We start from the raw sequence: 19573 nt of genomic DNA on the forward strand, positions 1-19573 counted from the left end.
GTTGAGTTTACATTTTGTAAAACAACTAAATTTCGGTATTAATTGGTTTGTTCTATTATTAAGAAACGTGAGATCATGTTGCATAGTCGATTCTGTGGAAATGTGGTCGAGACAGATAACTTCTGCATCATATATTCAGGATTCAACTTTATTATTATCCGAAGGCACTTTGGCAGTTGGAAATTTGTTTCGATATCATAGTCCTGAACGTATTTACCTATTCAGAGCTCTAAAACAGTCTGGAATATTTCCGCAAACAAAATCTATTTCCTCTGGAAGAGGATGATTGAAAAAGCCATAAAGCTATCAACTCACCGTGCGGTTTCCGAGATTTTTCACGCGGCAGTGTAGCAAGACAGTTTTGCCAACAAGTCCAGTTATGTTAGAATTTATTGACGTGTCAAAGTAAGGTCCGGTCCCTGGTGTAGGCCATTCCTGCAAGAAATCTCTGAATTTCCGGGAGCCGCCGTCTTCAGCACCTGCAAACAAGGTTTTAACTTTCTTGAATCAAACTTGACAGCAGAGAAATTGCAGGGACGCTTTTTCGCGATTCTTCGAACGTGTAATTAATTAAGTTGACAGCGGGGGAATAAAAATGGCAGCTTTTTGCGAATATTCCGTTTTTGCCACTGGACCCCGGCCATAGTTTAACACTTCTCATGCAGATGTTACTCGGATTTTTTTGCGAACTGGTGCGAACTATTGTAATATCTCTTGGCGGATAATTCTTTACGGGACGTAAAGTGTATGAAATTCGTCTTCATTAGTTGTTGCTCGAGTTTGTTGCAATATGTGGGAAAAAAGCCCCGTTTGGCGTACTCAAGTTGACCATAAAGCTCTTCGCTGTTCTTTGTCTCATGTGTTTACGACTTTACGTGCATAACCTTTGAAAGCGCAAGAGTTACGTGTAATGTAATAAAAGTTATTTCCGGGCTCTTTTAATTGTGTTATTTTTCAAATGTACATTATGGTGGAATCTACAGTCACAGCTTTTCTTGATGATTCTCTCGAAATGATTTGTTGAATGCTTTGCACCGCCTGCTCGGAAAAATGTTTTGTCGTGAGTTATTATGAGTCCGTGAGGAAAGACTTAAATTACATCTTTCGTTTTATGTTGCTTTACTTTTCTATATTTTACACAAAACATGTATACAGTATATTTCGAAGTTTCAAGGGTTTGCACAACTTTTTTATGTTTTCTACGTGCTTTCTAAATATTAAATTATAAAAAAAGTAAGTACGGCTCTTATAAGCCGCATTTTTCGAATAGAGCGTTATTAAAATTTCACCAAGGATATGTAAGTTTCAAGCATAATTTAATATTCCATTTTCCTCTACAAAAGAAAGATTTCCTTGCTTTAATGGACGCGGCTGAAGTACATTTTTTGAAAGGGATTAATTTTGAAATAGTTGCATTGATTTCTCGAATTTATTTTATTTAACTTTGAACGTCGGGAAACTCTTCGAATCTTCTTTAAAGTTCGTGCTTTAATTACGTTTATTATAGCGAATATTTGTGCTTAAAAGTTTAATTAAAATTAAATGTTTTCATCTGGAATTGGTTTCATTTCAAGTTATAGAAATGAAAATAGGTTGCTCTCAAAGCTCGTTTGATTCCACGAGCAGATTTTAAAAAGTGCGCAAATCGTATTTATAATTTAAGTGAATAAGCTCAAAATTATGAAACGGTTTTTCTTGGGTTGCGTTTGATATTTTTGCTTATTTAGCAATTCAAATGCACAAAACTCTCTAGACAGTGCGGATTTGATGTTTTACAGTCATAGAATAAACATGGAATTTTTTGTATATTCGACTTTTATTACATCCAAACACAATATCAACTCAATCAAATCTAAAATCTCGGGAGAAAATAAAAAGATTAATCAAAAGTATTTGCACTTGCGAGAATCATCACGATTTCGCTCTTTTAAAAAGACTTTTTACCGAGCCGATATTTAACTGTCCAAATGTAGCTTTAAAGTGAAAATTTGCGAAATTTATCATTCCAGACAGCTGCTGTCGTTAGCATAAACTTTAAGGAGATGTAATTTTAAGCCCTTGACAAATATCTTAGCTTCTATATATTTCAAGTAGAAAAGTTCCCCGATGAAGCATTTACCGACAGTCAATATTTTGAAGGCTTGATCGAGCATTGTTAGCAAATTTAATACTTATTTACTAAAAATATTTATAGAGCTTTGGGCAAAATGTATTTTCGGCACATAAATAATTTCAGGGATTCGTTAAAGTTCTTGAGCTTTTCCCTGTTTTACATTTATGGCATTCTTTCTTGCCTACAATATTAAAAAAGTCGCTTTATATAAATCAGTTTTTGCCAAGTGCACAAATGAAATTAAAGGAGAAATGTAAAAAGTTGTGTTAAACTGCAAAACAATTTGTTTTGAATAATTTATGAGCTATCGCATTTGGACTTGGTCCGTGAAATCCGTGCCAATTTGAATGAGAATTATAATTCGGTGTAAGTTTTAACGAGTTTGTCCTGTAGTTAGTGTAGGTATTATTTTTCGGGAAATGTTTTAAACACAGTTCAGGCTGTGCATTTCGATGAGCTCATTTCCATTCGATCGTTAACGTTGTTAACGAATCCACGTTTCGTGAAAACTGCGACATGTTAATATTGTTTTCACTTAAAACGCTCATAATTATCATTCGGCGAGGTGGCGTTCCTCCGGGAACTGTTGAATTATTGAAAGTCTTGGAGAGTTTCCGTGTTTTGCTAGACGTTGATAAAATGAGTGAGACTGGAACAGTTGACTGTCCCTTGACTGAAGTTTATGATTCCCCAAATCCACATCTCGACCGCCTTCTGAATAAAACAACGACTCTATGTCTTTTCGAACCATTTATTTTTTTTTGGTACGATTTGTTATCAGTGATAAGAATTTATTGCGAATGTATATTTTTTCGGTTCATTGATTTGTATAGACTTAAGGCTAGAATTTCTGAATGCTAGCTTTCATTAGAGCAAACAAGGATATCTGTTTTAGAGAATTTTGCTCGGGTGTCAAAGAGAATTAACACCTGAACATAATTTACCAAGCGGGAGCTGGATTAACAAAACCACCAGCCAGCAGTTATTAATCCGAGATCGAGAGGATCCTTTAACTTTGTAACAACAAGCCTCGGGTAACAGGAAACAAGATATTTTTCCCGAATCAATTATTTAAAGCACCTCCACACGATACACCCACTTTTCCAGCCAATAAAAATATGACGCTTTTTATTGCAAAACAAGTTCAAGGTAAAGGTGGGGCATAAATTGGGAAGATTCGATTCTCTGTGTTTATTTTGCGTTCGGGGGAAATAACATTTTCGATCTGGGAAAGATTATAAACGTTCTTATGCATTATAGGCAAACACAAAGTTCATTTGACTTGTTTAAGTAGCTGTTTGCTCTGGGGATCTGCATGTATAAAGTCTTTTTTGTGTACAATATCCGCTATATAGACAATATTAGATAAAATGTCATGTCTCGAACATCCGACTCGGGTTCCCTTAGTCTGAGAGTACGACGAGAAAGTTAAAAATTATTCATGAAGTCGCAAACTTCGGCTATGTTTAAAAATATAACTTTCGGGACATCCAATCTGTTTTATGCAAACAAGACAATTAGGGAATGCTTTATTTACTCACAAAAAGTTCTTTGGCCAACTTTTATATTTGGTCTTTGTTTCCGTAAATGTTTGTCGTAGCTAATTAAAAAACCTAATTTTTGGAAAATTGACAAACAAATCACAAAACGTGAAACATTTCATGTTTGGAAGTGTGTTTTTTTGTACTTAATACGGATTTTTGTTGCAAGTTCAGTAGTAGTTGAACTTATTAAACACAGCAAGTGGAAAAAAGTGGAAAATTTAAGAGTCCTTATCTAGGGCCTTCAGTGGTCTAAAGTTCGCATTTGCACATTCAATCAGTTCGGAGCAGTTGCTGGAAGATCGATTTCCAAGTAGACAGATGACTAATGACTGGATTCGCCATACTCTCCGGTTGAATAAATATTTTGTGTTGTGAGGGGCGGCGTTTGATGGAAACTTTAATGGAGCGGAGCATGGCTTATGTAATAAGAATGCGTGGTATCAACATCTGGGAAATGGATATGTGACAGAAATCGTTCGGGCACAAAGCTTGTCGCACGTTCTCCGCCTGAAAACCGCTTCGTTTTAGTTGTTGAGGCGAATTTCGGGTTTATTAACTTAATTTGTCTTTAGTGCAGTCTCTTGAAGCTGCACTTGCCATTTAAATTTCTAATCCTTCTTATTAAATCGGAGCGTCTTTAGAGTTAAAAGCTTGCGCCAAAATAGACAAGTTTGGGCTGTAAATATTAATTTTTGTTTAATTTATTGCACGTTGTAAAATTCGGTCTTGGATCGAGGTAAGTCTGGTTTAAGACATGAATATAAATCAGAGGTTGGTCTGGGGACGTGATTTAAATATATAGATGGGGTAAAATTTGGTCGGGTAGTTTTATAGGCAATTTATTTATTTAGTTCCGGTTCGAGGTTTGTAATTTAAACCTCAATAAAAACGTGATCTGCAATTTGCATAATAAAAGCAAATTCAGGTGGTGGTTTGTCCGTCATAAAGCAGTGTTTATGCGACATATGAACGGTTCCTCCTATCTTTGCCGTAGGTATTTATCGTCGCATTCGATTACCGTGTTCGACACTATGTCCTTTTCAACTACTACACCCTCGTTCCGTCGGATAACCGCACATTTAATCGAAACTCTCTGCAGAGTTACTGCTTTTGTTCTCTTAATACGATTTAAAAGCGCACGTATATATGTCTCATAGTATCCGGGTTGGCGTTGATGTATTGCTACTATGAAATCTGGATTCGACCCTTTACAGCGGCTAAATAAGGATTGGCACGGGAGGGAATCGCGACTAGAACTCCTTAGTCTTCTTTGATAAACTGCTCTATTATAATTAATAGGGACGGCTTTATCAAGCTTAACGCCAAACAGATTTCTAACTGAATTATATTACGATTTATTAAAATAAATGTACACTGTTATCTGCCATCACGACGAATTATAGATAATTTGCCCAGTTTTGACGTTATATATTGCCTGATAGTGAACTCGACGTCAATTCGACTCAAACACACCACCTCAAACATCACAAATTTCAGCTATCTACTCGTAAACTTGGATTAACTTCCCAATCTCTCACTCCGAATATCTCCGCACAGAAATGCCAAATCGATCGCAGCCACGATTAAGTCGATGATGGGTCGAAACACGGTTTAAACCAGAGCATACAATTTTTAAATAACTACTACCATTTTATTCCAAAGCTAATACAGAAGAGAGTAGATTAAATATCATACAAAATGCATTGTTTGCGTTACAGTTGAATTAAAATTATAAAACATTTATTGCATATAATAATACATCTCTTCCATTGTTGTATTTATTTTTTGATCAAATTAGTATCTGGTAATTAATTTTAAATTGTGGTTACATTACGCGGCTGTGTTTGGTAGAAATAATAGTATTTCTACTTACTATTTTTCTTATTTGTTTACTTATACAATTTTTATTGTTATTGGTATGAGTGGCAATGGTAAAAGCAACACTTTTTAACTAGGATAGAAATCAGTTTCCATGACCTAATTTTGGAAAATTATGGATTGGATTTTTAAACCAAGGTGTCAGCAAGTACATAAACCCCTGTGCAGCCGGTTTGGCTTAAGAGCCGGGGATCCAATCTGTGACCATTACTCTCGTAAAGCCCTAATCTGCATTGCAGCTACCTTTAAAATTTAAATAATGTTTGTCGATTCAATTAATCGAGTTTCTGAAAATTTTTATTGTTGCAGTTCGTGCAACAATTTAAAGTATTTCCGTTTTAGTTTCAATTCAAAGTGAATGTAATCGTGCGGTCAATTGGAGGTTTTCGCACTGAATCCGATGTGATTTTTCAAGTTTAATGTGCAAAAAAGCGGAATACCGCTTTGCAATATTTTATGTTTATTTTCCACCATAAAGCTTTTACTCTTGGAGGATTACCAATATTTATAGAGCGGAGCTTTGCAACATAAATACTTGGATTTATAAATGACGTAAATCTTGGCGTGTGCACAGGTGGTTATTCAGAAATTCGATACGTCAATATAGTTTTAAAAGAGCGGGCGTTTTTAACTAATCTATTGTGAAGTCGTGGATTTGTTTGGCCGAACAATTCCAAAGTGCCGTACATCAAACTTCCAACTTTCATATTTTCCACTTTCCCTCCGTATCATAAATTTGTCCCATCGCTGTTTAGGAACTATTATTTATCTCGTTTATGGCCGCCGCAATGACAAATTTCTTAATATCGCCGTAAATCGAATTAAATTATTTCGCAAAATAAATCGCCGCTTTTTATTCAACAGGTGATATTAGACAGATTAAAAATTCGTTTCTGAAAGTTGGTGCGACTTTACTACGTGCCAAGATTAGGTAAATTGTAATAAATGAACCGTCTTAAGAGACATAATTCACGTGATGAGTCGGGAACTGTATCCGGAAAGTGCACAATTGCAAGCAATTTAGCTAATTGAAATATAACTTTGGCTAATATTGTAATAAAGTGGATGTTCACATAAAAGTATGTGATAGGAGACCGGCGTTTATTACCCCAGTTAATCAAACTGAAACGTGCTTTAAATATCCCGACTGGAACAAAAGCACCTTAACGTCTAACTCCCAAACCAAGAATTTAATTGAATTTGCGAGTGGAAATTCCTTCTTGTTTTTATTTATAGACTCGTGACGCGTGGTGCATTAGTCTGAGAGCGTATCGAATGTCGACGTTTTTTCCGGAAATAATTGACTTAAATGCTATGAAAGATACCGTTATCTTGATGGGGTTGTGCAGTTACCTTGGCGAATTTGTTTCCACTCCAATCACATCAAGTTTCGCTTCTACTTAATGTCAATTTCGTGTCTCAAAGAGGGATCACTTAAGGATGACTTCCTTAATTATGAGACGACTTTTCTTTTTGCGGAAAAAGTTTCAGGACGAATTGAAAATTTTCTATAATTCGTGAGGCGCGAAATTTATGCATTTATTTGATTATTTCATTAAAAGGGTTTAAAATCTCATTAAATTCGGATGCCGCGCTTATTTTAAAATTTCGCCATTACTTCGAGTGCTTAATTAAAACTTGCGTTTTCGAATAAATATAAGATCCGTGGGGATACGGTGCGTGTAATGGAGACTAATTGTTACTTCAGAGCAAATGGCAGCTCTGATGGATGACCATCTATCGTGCACCAGAAGATCCCTCAAGCTTCTTATTCCAGAACGTATCACATTTCCTCAAACTATTATCACCTACCTTTACACAACTTTCTTCGCTTCCACTGTAATTACTGTCGACTTTAAGGACGAAAGTACTTTTTAAAACACACCAAGGGTTAAACTTTGCCACTTTTAATGAAATCCCCAGATTAGCGTTCTGTCTGTTTACATTATGCAGCTAGGGGTCGTTTTGCCAAAACACTACAAGATAGTGACACATACAATATCTCAGCGAAAATTCAATTTTGCACAATGTGACGCGACGGAGCAGATAACTTTCTTATGAGGATCCGAAATAATTAATGACACGAATTTTTAACGCCCAAAGCGAAACTAATTTCGTTGTTAACAACAAGCCGATTACACTGAGCCGTTTAACAGATTTCGGCAAAATATCATTCTTACTAAATTCACGCTAACGTGCAAATTACTAATGAAATATTTCTCTACTCAGCTTATATGCCAAACCAAATTTTTTGTAACTTTTTGTTATAATTGCACGAAATAATTGCATGTATTATGGTTGAAAAGCACTGGAAATACGAAAATAAGGCAGTTTTTACGTAATTGAGTGAGCTTTTATTTAACTTACTCTGTTGTCTGTCTGTCTGTTTTCATATTTTCGGAGCCGAATTCGAAAGGTTCCAGTTGGCCCAATGATTTGAAATTTTGTAGACTTACTTAATCTGCGTGACAATGCAATTCTATATAGTTGAGCTTAAAAAAAACACTTTTGATTATTTTCCTTTATTATTTTATCTATAAATTCAGTGTCAAACAACTGTTTCTTGTGAGTCTTCAAGTTGCATTTTAAGCGTTACGCACTTGGTTTAAATTACAGGCTGTTGTTGGTTTAACAGATTTAAACTCTTGTTAAAACAAACGCAATATTGTTATTATTTTTCCAAAACATACAAAATTATTATTTTTCCGATAAACATGCATAAATTTAATGTGCAGTCATTTATTTCTAGTTTAATTCACTTCAAACACGCCACAAAATAAATATCATGTTTTCACTAATATGAAAAGTAAATATTCCAAGTGGTGTGTAATAACCGGATTTTTTATCAGTTCATGTTAATGCTGATAGCATCACCTTATTATTTTCAAATACAGAAATGTGGTATCGCATGAAACCTTTTATGACATAATTAATTAAGAGTATGTATTCACGGAATTCGCGTGTTTTAATATCATAACTCGCTTTGAGAGCGCTTGTTCTTCCACTTTCCCACCTATCGGAAGCGAAAATTTTCCATATAGCCGGTGACAGTTCTTTGGGAGTGCAAAGTGGCGTACTGTATCCGAAATGCACAGCGGGATTTATTTCGCGGAAGCTTGGCGATAAGAACACCTCATCGATCGATTCCGCAGAAGAACGTCATCATCATGCGAGCTGATTCTTTAGTGGTCTCTGTGTACAAACCTAATAACAGCCTTTGCAGCGTCGCAGCTTCAATATCAGTCCATTCACTGTACAAAAGAACCTTAAGATAACCTAAATATTGAAGCGGTGTTTGCTCGAGCAGGAATCCAGGCTTTATAGAGTCGGGTTAGTGCAAAACCGCCAACTTGGCCAGCAAATACCTTCCTGACGTCAGGAATTAAGTGATTAATTGAGCCGACACTTGTGTTAATTGCTAATTGTGAGAAGTTGGATTTTTGTACGAATAATGTTATTAAGATTACCATTTGGAGGCGAGAGCTAATGGACATGTGGTTTGGCTAATTGCCGCCAGATTGCGTCGATGTCGTTTTACAGAGTGTCTATAATTATAGACGATCGTAAAATACAATTATGCCAGCACTAACTGTACAATGAAACGCTCTGACACGCTCCAATTTGTCACAAACACTCGATAAATTGCACCACGAAAAATAGAATAGTTTGAAAAGCACTGGTGAGAAACTTTCATAATTATTATGCCTTTTGCAGCTCGTAATTTCGGACGGGGTGTTTTATGTTTTGCTTCCACTTGAATTCGGATTAAGTTCGCACGAAAATACCATAACTAAACGGAAATTGATTGGGTTCTTCAATGTTTATTTCATAATAAATTAAACTATATAAATCGGACGGCAAAATATGATAGATACTAGCAACAAATTTAAATTTTTTACACACAGAGACGGAACTTGATCTACGGCGGCTCGTTTTAAATTTATTCCGGGGTTTGCTCCGAAGCAAACAACCATATCGACATATGCAAATAAGTGCACATGAGGAACCGTTTGCAAAACTTTCAAAAATATTTTTTAAACTTAGACAAAAATGATAGATGCGCCCGGCAAATCTAATTTTTAAGCTATATTTCTGTGTTAAATTCTTGCAAATTATGACTAAAAAATTAAAAATTATTCACACGAGTAAAAACAATGTTTTTCTAATACCAAAAGTAGCATAAATTTAATTTAGGTTTCCAATCATTTATTAAACATTTTGTTTAGCGTATACAAAAATGGTGGATGCGCCGGGCAAATTTGTTATTATTTATCTAAATATAATAATGTTTTTTAATAATAAGTATTTGATGTTGTTTGCTAACAAAACTGTTGTTTATTTTAAACCGGAAAATTTTAAAGCCTTATAAACATAGCATTTTAACGCACTTGAGCTCGAGTTCTGAAACGGCCAAGTATGCAGCACTGTACTTATCTTTTCCTATTATGAAAGCAATATTCTTTTTGTTGAAAAATGGCGTAAATTAGTGATTATTTAATTAAGTTTAATACATTCCTGCATTAGCGCAGTACCATTAAACTTGTTGGAGTTGTTAATAACCATGGCGTTTCTTGATTGCATGTCAAAGCATAACGTGCAAAAAAGTATAATTATTCACGCAAATTCTTGACAGTTTAATGAAACAAGAGTTCTCTGTTTCATTGGTCCTATTATTTGACCTGTATGCAGATTCCGTGATAACTAAAGTACGTTTCCATTATCGTTAACTAATGGACTCCCACTTGAAATTGGCTTAGAGAATGTCATTTTACACGAATTTCCTACTGTTTTCACTCTCTAATTGGAGAATCTATAATAGCTTATTAGACAGCACGAAGAGTGAATTAAATTTTACTAAGTGATAGGTATTATGCTAATATCGGCTATTTGCAAACATTTGCAAAGCGGAAGTGCAGTTCTAATTAGCTAATGTTGCTGCAACCATATCTGAAAATATTTTCATAGTTATCTGCATAATAAACCAGCCAGAGTCAACAGTATTTATTCTGGGTTGCTCCCTTTTTCTTGCAAATAAAAAACGTAATTTAAAGTAGATTAGGCGTCGCGTCCAGCCATTTTAAAGAAAATCTCGTTCGGCATAAATATTCTTTTATAGCATGAATGGTCATTGGATGACCTCTGAAAAAATGCGGGGGTTGTTCGAATGATGAATAGAGGAAGAAGGGCAGAAAAAGGGGGCATCCGTTGAATAGATAAGAACTGAGGGTCTCCAGCGCCCTTCCATGCAGATACGTGATTTCTCCAGAGAATAACAATAACGCTGACGCTTTTTGCCGTGAAAAACAAATTCAGTTTAAATGTTAGCGCAGGTTGTGCACTCATAACGAACCTCAAAGTTGAGACAATTTCTCGAGTGGTTATGAAAATTGCATTAGTTTTGTGAAGATTGGATTATCACTAGTTCTGTGCAATGAAAACTCTTTCAAGTGTAGCAACTTTTTCCAAACAAGAAATTAAGTTACACAAACAAAGAACAGAATTGCAACAAACAGAGCGGGTTTTTATTAATTATTTCCACAATAAGGAAACTGGTAATTGCGAGTACGAGCGAAATAATTGTTGTTTTTTAATGCTCTGGGCATTGAATTATCAGTTGTTCTTTGTTGTGGTCGCTTAAATGACTTTCGAGTGATTTCAAACGCACATATTTGTCCTTTCCTGATTTAATAATGCATTCAGCTTTTTGAGGAAAGTTTCAAAGTGGAAATGACTATTATGTGGCGAATGAAAATTTAATGGAGCTATTTTTGGCAGACGTTTTAAATAAATATCGATTAATAAAAATACACAGGAATTGTATAAATTTAAATTACCGGAGGTCGGTTTCAAAGTTTCCCAGCAGGAGCAAATGACTTTTTAATTTGACCCCAAGTTGTGGAAAGGCTTGTTGCGCTCTAGCCGATTTTTAATATAAGAAATTTCGCGAATCGACGGAGCGTTCACTCAAGACGGTCCCTTATCGATCTGGGGATATTAAAATTTATAAATGCAACTCGTTGCAGCAATTGGAATGATGTATTTTTCTCAGAATTATCTTCGAGGACTTTTTTCCCCGGTGATATATTTCCTTGAAGCGTCTGCATGCTGAAAATGTAAGCCGATAATTTATCTAGTGGGATTAAAATTTGCGGAACAGATTTCCTAAATCGTTTCACTCGGACAATGTTTTAAAACAACTCGCAGGAAAAAATGGCAATTTATTGTCCTTCAGTTGACAATATGCGAGTCGACAGTTATTACCGGATTCTATTCCGGTCCAAAACATTTCTTTTGTAGTGGCTAGTAAACATTGCCTTGCTGATAAATGATTTCAGTTTTTCCGAGAAATATTATCTTTATTTCATATAATAGAGCACTTAACTTTTTCATTTTCTCGGACATCTCGCCAAAGTCCAGATTTATATTTTCATAAAATTGCGCCCACTCGCCACAAACTCATCTCATTTAAAATTTTTACTAAATATTTGCGCAACCATCAAAGAAATAAATCATGACATAATTAGTGAAATCTCGAAAAATTCGATAAAATAGCAATTTGGAATGAACGTAAACTGTCACAAACAGACTAATTGGCTTTTGAAATAAATCACCTTTTTAGAACAAGTTTTTTGATGCTCCGACAAAACCAGGATCCGAATTAAAAAACTTTCTTCAAAATTAATGCATTAACATGGAATTACTCACATTTAAAAATTTTTATCATTACCATTCAACACATTTTGTTACTTATAAACATGTAAAAATGTTACGAACGTACTTAGCTTTTTATGTTCAAAGTTAATTAACCGGAAAAATAGCTGGGATAAGAGCGTAATAAATGTTAAGGTATGGTCAAAAATGTAATTTTTGTAAAGAATTAACGCAATTTAACAATAGTGATAGTAATGAATTTTTACTGGTACCACGAACATCGTTCTGTAACGGAGATTTCAGTGGCAAAGTAGCTTTTACGATTTCTTAATTAAGACATCTTGCTTTGATTGGCCTGGTAATGCTGCCCAGGTGGACGGATATAAAATTTATTCTGAAATTAATATTAAACTTTTGCGAGTAAATTCTTCAGAATTATGGTAACATTAACCGTACAAATATACAGCGGGATTTGGAGCTTAACACGTCTGAATTTACACTCGCGAAACACCGCAATGAAGTCGTATTATTCTTACCGCAATAAGTTAAAATAAACTAGTATTTTAATTAAAACTAAGCCGGTGTTTATGGAAAAAAGTAATTATAACAGCGCTTGAAGAAGAGGAAGATTGTTGTTATTCTTTGGGTGAAAAATGCGGTAAAGGATAAGTTTGTGTAATAGTCTTAGAGACGGCAACAAAGTGTCACGACAAACATCTTCACGTGTCTCTGAAATACGTGATTCAACTGCTCTTCTACGACGTATAAATAATTCTTTATCTAACTTTACACCCAGCTATTTGGTTTTTATTTTCGCCGTGAAATAACACAAGTTGTGGAAATTTGTTTACATTTTAATCGATTTGATTCAGTCTATTATTTTGAATTGATTGCTGGGAAAGTTTTGTTATAAATCTGGGATTATGTGGCACGGTTATAGGAGTTTGGTGCGATTAGTTTGGAAAGTAATGGACCGGTATTAATAACGTACCTTTTCATTTTCTATAAAAACATAAAAATTGAAAAATGACACGACAGAGCATTCACGGAGGGAAGATAAATGATTAAACATTATTTATTATTACACCTCAACGTGTCTCGTCCGTGACACGTAAGTAATGTCCGAGAAATAATTCAGCGTCTGCTAGAATTCCACTGTCGGCGAAATGTAGTGTTTCTCGGGGCGTGAATAAATAAAGACGCTTCGTATTAGCCGCAACTTTTCGACATAAGTCTCAATTGAATCCTCAAGAGTGAGCTCATGTGTAATAAGTTGAGCAAAGTAGCTATGTAATACAAGTTTCCGGATCAAATTACATTCTTGCCAGTGCGGCTCACAACCAGAAACGTTGACACGAAGAAGACCGGTCAAGAACCACTTACACTCGGAAGTGGACCCACTAACTAAGGAGCTCTCCGGGAATTGTGGCGGCCGATCATTAATAGCCCGTGTATTCCGGACACGAACGGCACAAATGCACAACACAACCCACGTAAATATTGAGGCTTAAACAACCAAATTGTTACTTGGTTTGGAGATGAAGAGGTTGCCAAACAGCAAAATCACTCACAGGAGAGTGTTACAATTATAAGGAAAAGGAGACATTAATTGTAATCTGCGACGGTCTTAAGCCACACATTCTCCCGAGAGACTTCTTAATTTGCTTTATTGGACGTAATGTCGGCTGCGCCAGCTGGCGAGCCAAAAATGTCGCTTTCGCTTTAAAAGAACTATAATTAGGGCTGTACATATTTTATTACGTTAATATTACGGTTTACAACTGCTTTATTACCCCAATACGTTATTAAACTCCACAACTATAGAATATGGAAATTGCTATTTTTCTGTTTAATTAACTGATTTAACTGAATTAACTGATATTTTCAAGTTTAATTTTTTATTAATTACAGTAGTTAAATTTAAATATTTAAAAAAGTAAATGAAACAAAGAATTTTGGCATTATTAAAAATGGTGGATGCGCCGGGCAAAAATAAAACTAATTTTTTTCTTTTTAACAAATTAAATTATCAAGTTTGTCGATTTTAAATGGCATTTATTTGTTATTGTACTGAATTGAAAAAGCACTCCATGCACCACAAAACTGTTTTGTATTAAAATAAAGTTTGAAATTTGCATTAGGTATTACAAGGTAGCTTTATGGAAAAATAATTTTTTATTTTGTGTTTATTACAAACAATTTAAAACAGTAAAATTTTTCTGGAGTGTTAAATATGCATAACAAAAAATGGATATAATATAATTTTCAAAAACAGAGTATCTGTTTTAGCAATATATTGAATAATACAATTTTCGATTTTAAATTGCGTTTTTCGTACCTATAGAAAATAATAAAAATAACGTGTAGTTTGTTTGATAAATTTTTACTATTTGGAAATTATTTGATTTAGTATTTTTTTAAATATGTTTTAATATGTTTAATAATTGCTGAAATCTAACACAAGCACATTGTAATAATTTGCGTCCGACATTACAACCTGAGCGTAAAGGCGTTCCTTCTATTTATTTTATATTTATTTAAAAGTACATTTTCTCCCTGCTTCGTTGTAAACCCTAAACGTTGTTTACCTACAATTGCGTCATAAAATAGTAAATAAGTTGTTAGTATTTCACTAAAGTCGCCGTAAACCTAATTGCTTGCAACAATTTCCTAATGCGCTCTTTTCACTTTGCACAGCTTCCAACTAAAATATAATAATCTCTACGCTAAGATGCATTTTACATCTGGAAAACCCGCCGCTACAATTCACTTTATGAAAAGCTAATATTAAAGTTCCCCGAACGTTTTACGATTGTTTACAAGAATTTTTATATTACTTTAAGGTTTTATTTTACGATTTGAAAATATAGTCGAACTATTTAAAGTTTTCAACATGTGCACAATTTGTGGTAAAACTTTTCTATATTGCCAATGGTCTCGGGTAAAATTCCCGGACCTCGATTTCAGTCACAATCAAAATCCATCCAACTGGGTTCAGAGTTGATAATGTGTTGTTTCCACCTGTTCGATTGTATAGAAATCCATTACCGAGTCTATAAAGAATAAATATCCTATTGATTTTTTCTAGCGAAACCATTGAAAGTTCCACTTCGGGTTGAAAGAGGTCGTTAGTTTTTCATACATTTTAAATGATCCTCATTGTTTGACTTTGAGCAATTAGAAGACGAGTTTCAAAACTAACTATTTCGGCACCTCGCTGTGTTAGTTTACGTGTAATTGATTTCGGCATTGCTCTCCCAGCTAGCTCTATTTATTTACAAAACACATAACGATAATTTCGAACAATAGTTGTTATTGTTGAGGAAAATTGCCTCGACTATTGGCAGAAGTCGGCTAATAATTTCAAACTTTGCCGGTTTATTATCCTAAAGTTTCCAAAACGAAGTTGGACAATAAGCAGAAAATATTATTAGTCCCGGAATTGGCGGTAAGCGTCCACAAGTTTGTCGTTACAATGACTCGGAAACAATAGAAGAACTCGATCGTTAATTTTGGTAGTTGTCAACACTTTACCTGAAGTGTACACGAGAAGAAGAGCTAGAAGCAAGTGAGAGAAAGCAGACATTTTAAAAAGTACAGAATTCACTAGATAACAAACAAGTCTTGAAACTTTTCACATTTTTCACTCGCCGACACGATTTGCGAATTTGCGACTTTCATTGGTTCACCGTGTATATATCGGGACGTGCATGACGCGTTGGCTCTAACGAGACGTCCAGCGTCGCGACGGCAGGATAACTGCGATTCGGCAGACTAGACGGCCGTGTTGACATGCGCGCCCTCTATAACACCCTGTTCTCTAGGTGTGCTCACACACTTCTTACAAAGTAGAAATATTTCAAAGAATCTCGTTTGAGCTTCAAGCACTGCGGTAACTGAGGAATTACTCCGATGTTGTCATTGTCTGAAGAGTCAAAGGTGGGAGATAAGACGTCGTTAAGTTTTAATCGCGGATTAGCTACGTCTACAACTTTGGAAAGTAAATATGTGGAGGATCCGAGAAAATTTCGATGATAATAAGGTCATCGTTTAACATAATTAATATCGGTGGGTTACCACGAGACACGTGTGCGCTCGACGCTTAACAAACACTACCTATGCTATTACTGCTTGAACAAATATTTGACGAGGGCTACAGTAATATATCCCGTGTACTGCTCCTAGTTTTAGTGACAACGTAATGATGCCTCTTTTAAACGTTTACTTTAAAGACCGTATTTCCCAGTTACATCAGTCAAACTATACGACCTGAGAACGAGGAAATGGCGTTTTCCACAACACGTTTATTTTGTAAATAAAATTGCTTTACGTTTTTATAAACAAACAAAAAAATCTGTAATTAGGGATTCGTTGTTAAATCATTTTTAGCATTAAATGAAGTTTCAAGTATTAGATGAACTTTCGTTTTCGCTTTAAACGACTAAGTAATCTTATTTATCAAGTTTTGTAAGCTCTTTAATGTTATAAAAATTGTTAAAGTTTGTGCAAGAAATATTTGTTAAGAATATACAAGTACTTAATTCTTTTATGCTAATCTCTTTCTTAAACATTTTATAATAATTATAGCACTAGCATAACAGTAATCTGCGATCAAGATCGAAAAGTTGAACTTTAAGGGAAAGCAAGTTTTTGTGAAATTACTCGAGAGAACATTAAAGTTCAACACGATACGACTAAAAGTATCAACTCTTTAATCAGTGCTGGAAACAGGAATGTTGTTGTTCAGGATGACTTAGTCTTTGTTTTAGAATTTTTTACAAAAAAGTACGTAATTACTTAAAAAACTGTTGCTCTTTGTTCTTATGACACTGAATCTCATCCTATAAAGTCTAAATTTCAGCCTTATTTGGAGCAGTGATTTAATATTTTTTTTAATATTAATAATAATATTTTAAGTATTTTTTCTTAAGTTATAAACACTATTTTAAAACACGTTACTCATAGCAACGTGTTTTCACAATTTTAATACACGCTCCTCATAGCAACGCGTTTTAAATTAAAATATTTCAACAAAAAAATGTGATAACACTCATACGAAAACGCTTAAGGGCTCGGGACTCGCATACGCTCGTTGCATAACGACAGCCCTCGAACTTTGAGCTTGTGTTTTCGCTCTCGTATTATTAATAATCATAACAAAGAAAATTTCTGTTTTATTTGACACTACTAATACTGACTTTAATTATTACTCTATTTAGGCAAATGAACCGGTGCTGTATGCAAAGAAAAAATACATTTTTTTACGTTTGGTGGTTATTTTTGGACTGTTTGTTGCGCATTTTAGCGCCAAAGTCGTGTTTTCTTTTCTTGTCTCGGCTTTCTGGGTCTTTGAAATAAGGTTTTGAATTATTATTTCCAGTGCGAACATATTTGCCCACTTTATCTTCGCAGATAGAAAAATATATGTAGTTTCATAGCATCCATCTGACAGGTGCAGAGTACCCATCCAAGTCGAGATTTATAGCAGACGAAGTCAGCGTCATCAGTATCCACTAAGTTTGTAATAGTGGATGTCAAAGTGGATTGAACTCTGTGTTAGATGATGGATATATCAAAGACTCAATTACAAATGGATACAACGGTGTTATTTGTCAAAATCTTGATGTTATCTCATCGCTGCTAATAACGGATTTTTTCCGAACGTGTAGTTGGGGCTTTGAAAATGAGCCACAAATAAATAAATGGGGAACTCATCAATATCCTCGGGCACTAGAAAGAGATTAAAAAATCCATCTGCAAAATCTCATATTTCATGACAAGTCAGACAGAGCTGTTCTCTTATTGGGGACAATGTTTCACATTTATGAAAGAACGGGATGTCATGTTTCATTATGGAGATTCTATAGAGTCGTCATTAATTTAAGTGTGGGGTAGATAAGCCGGTTTTGTGTGTACCGAATAGGAAAAATTTCAAAATACTGACCAGAAAGCTATTAGTTCAAACGATGCACACTAAACAAGGATAATTAGCCCAATTGATTAATTTAATGGAGCGTTTAAATTTCACAGCATTGGTTTATTTATGGCCATCGATTGTTGGATTTTAATTTTAAAGGATTTCGACCTCTTCACGCAAACGGAAACGTTCGGGAGATCAATAGGCTATTAATAACAACCGGCGTTATGAAAGAACGCGAAATTAATATTTGGATGGCACGATTACGTCTTAAATTCCGACATTTTTGGAAGTTGGCTCTTTTGTGGTTCACATATTGAATTGAAATGTATTACTTTGTTTTCAAGAAGTTTAGTTTAGTCACGTTTAGGCGTTTAAGCTGTTGAATTTTCAATAGTCGTAGGAAAAAGCCAAATAGCGTGTTTGAGCGGTTTTTAAGATTAGGCCCGCATTGTTTGAAACTTGCTATACACATCGCTATAATTATCTGTCGAACAACTGGAATACTGAAGCATTCCCGGAAACCCAGAGGGAATGGAACAATTAATAAAATACCTGCAATTCACTGCCAAATACTTGGAAATACATTAATTAGTAGTCGACTTCAAAAACCGAACTATAAGCGAAACACTGAAACACATTTATTGTAGTGGACACACATTTGTTTTAATTATACCGCAAAGATAAAACTACGGTCCATGTTTATAACATAGTTTATCAGATAGCTTTCAAAACAAGCTCCATACAAACCAAAATGTTAAAACCTTCCTGATGATAACATAAACACTTGCTTTATGCTTGTACTCTGATCAAAGCACTTCACTTATGCGAGCAAAATAACAGCAACACCACAAAGAAGTGGATGTTAAATGGATGTAGCGATTTCGATCAACGTATGTAAATTACGGTGCTGAATCGGCTGCAAACTTCACGCGTTTCATTAGCAAAAATACCGAAAGATAGTTGAGTTTATGGAAATATAAAAATAGCTGCAAAAGCCGAACTGGGTTGTCCACTGGTGTTTTTTGCAAAATTGTCTGTTTCCAGGTCAGCCTGAATCTGATTTAGTGAGTAGCTTTGTCTGCGTTACATTTGAATTCAGAATGCACCTCTGTGCTAACATCTCGAGCAGTCGTCGTGTTGCGCTTCAGGAGAATTGATCGAGCCATTCGTGTTATATGAAATGTGATTATGGGATTTTATGAGCTGCCTTGTATGAAATCCGAGCTCTTGCTCGGTTTTAACCTTTACATTTATCTTTTTCAATTATAGGCGATTTTTCTCTGTGAAGTTCCTATGTTTTCCCAACAGGAGTTTGTACGCTTTGTTAGGCTAGAAAGCAAAACTATTTACTTAATTAGTGCAGAAGAGTGTAGTTCGATGTGAAATGTTTCCAACAACAACAACATAGAATCCCATTACTTCTGTTAAGGCTGCATTGTTATTATTAGAGCAGGGAATAGGGAATAC

The 19573-nt window shown here is 34.9% G+C and overlaps 1 protein-coding gene across 2 annotated transcripts in view; it reads right to left on the minus strand.

The window, feature by feature from the left end:
• dpr8 (defective proboscis extension response 8) overlaps positions 1–15967 on the minus strand; it is a 38863-nt gene extending 22896 nt beyond the window's left edge. The window contains exons 1-2 of one of the 2 annotated variants that reach the window (XM_015985412.2): positions 15721–15967; positions 316–479 (exon numbers count right to left, since the gene is read on the minus strand). In XM_015985412.2, the coding sequence (XP_015840898.2) occupies positions 316–479; positions 15721–15772 (216 nt within the window). In that variant the 5' untranslated portion in view covers positions 15773–15967. The remainder of the gene's footprint in view (positions 1–315; positions 480–15720) is intronic. The other variant, XM_008202895.3, reaches the window with a different exon arrangement.
• Positions 15968–19573: the final 3606 nt, after the last annotated feature.

This window comes from Tribolium castaneum, chromosome 4 (genome assembly GCF_031307605.1).
Source record: "Tribolium castaneum strain GA2 chromosome 4, icTriCast1.1, whole genome shotgun sequence".
NCBI lineage: Eukaryota > Metazoa > Arthropoda > Insecta > Coleoptera > Tenebrionidae > Tribolium > Tribolium castaneum.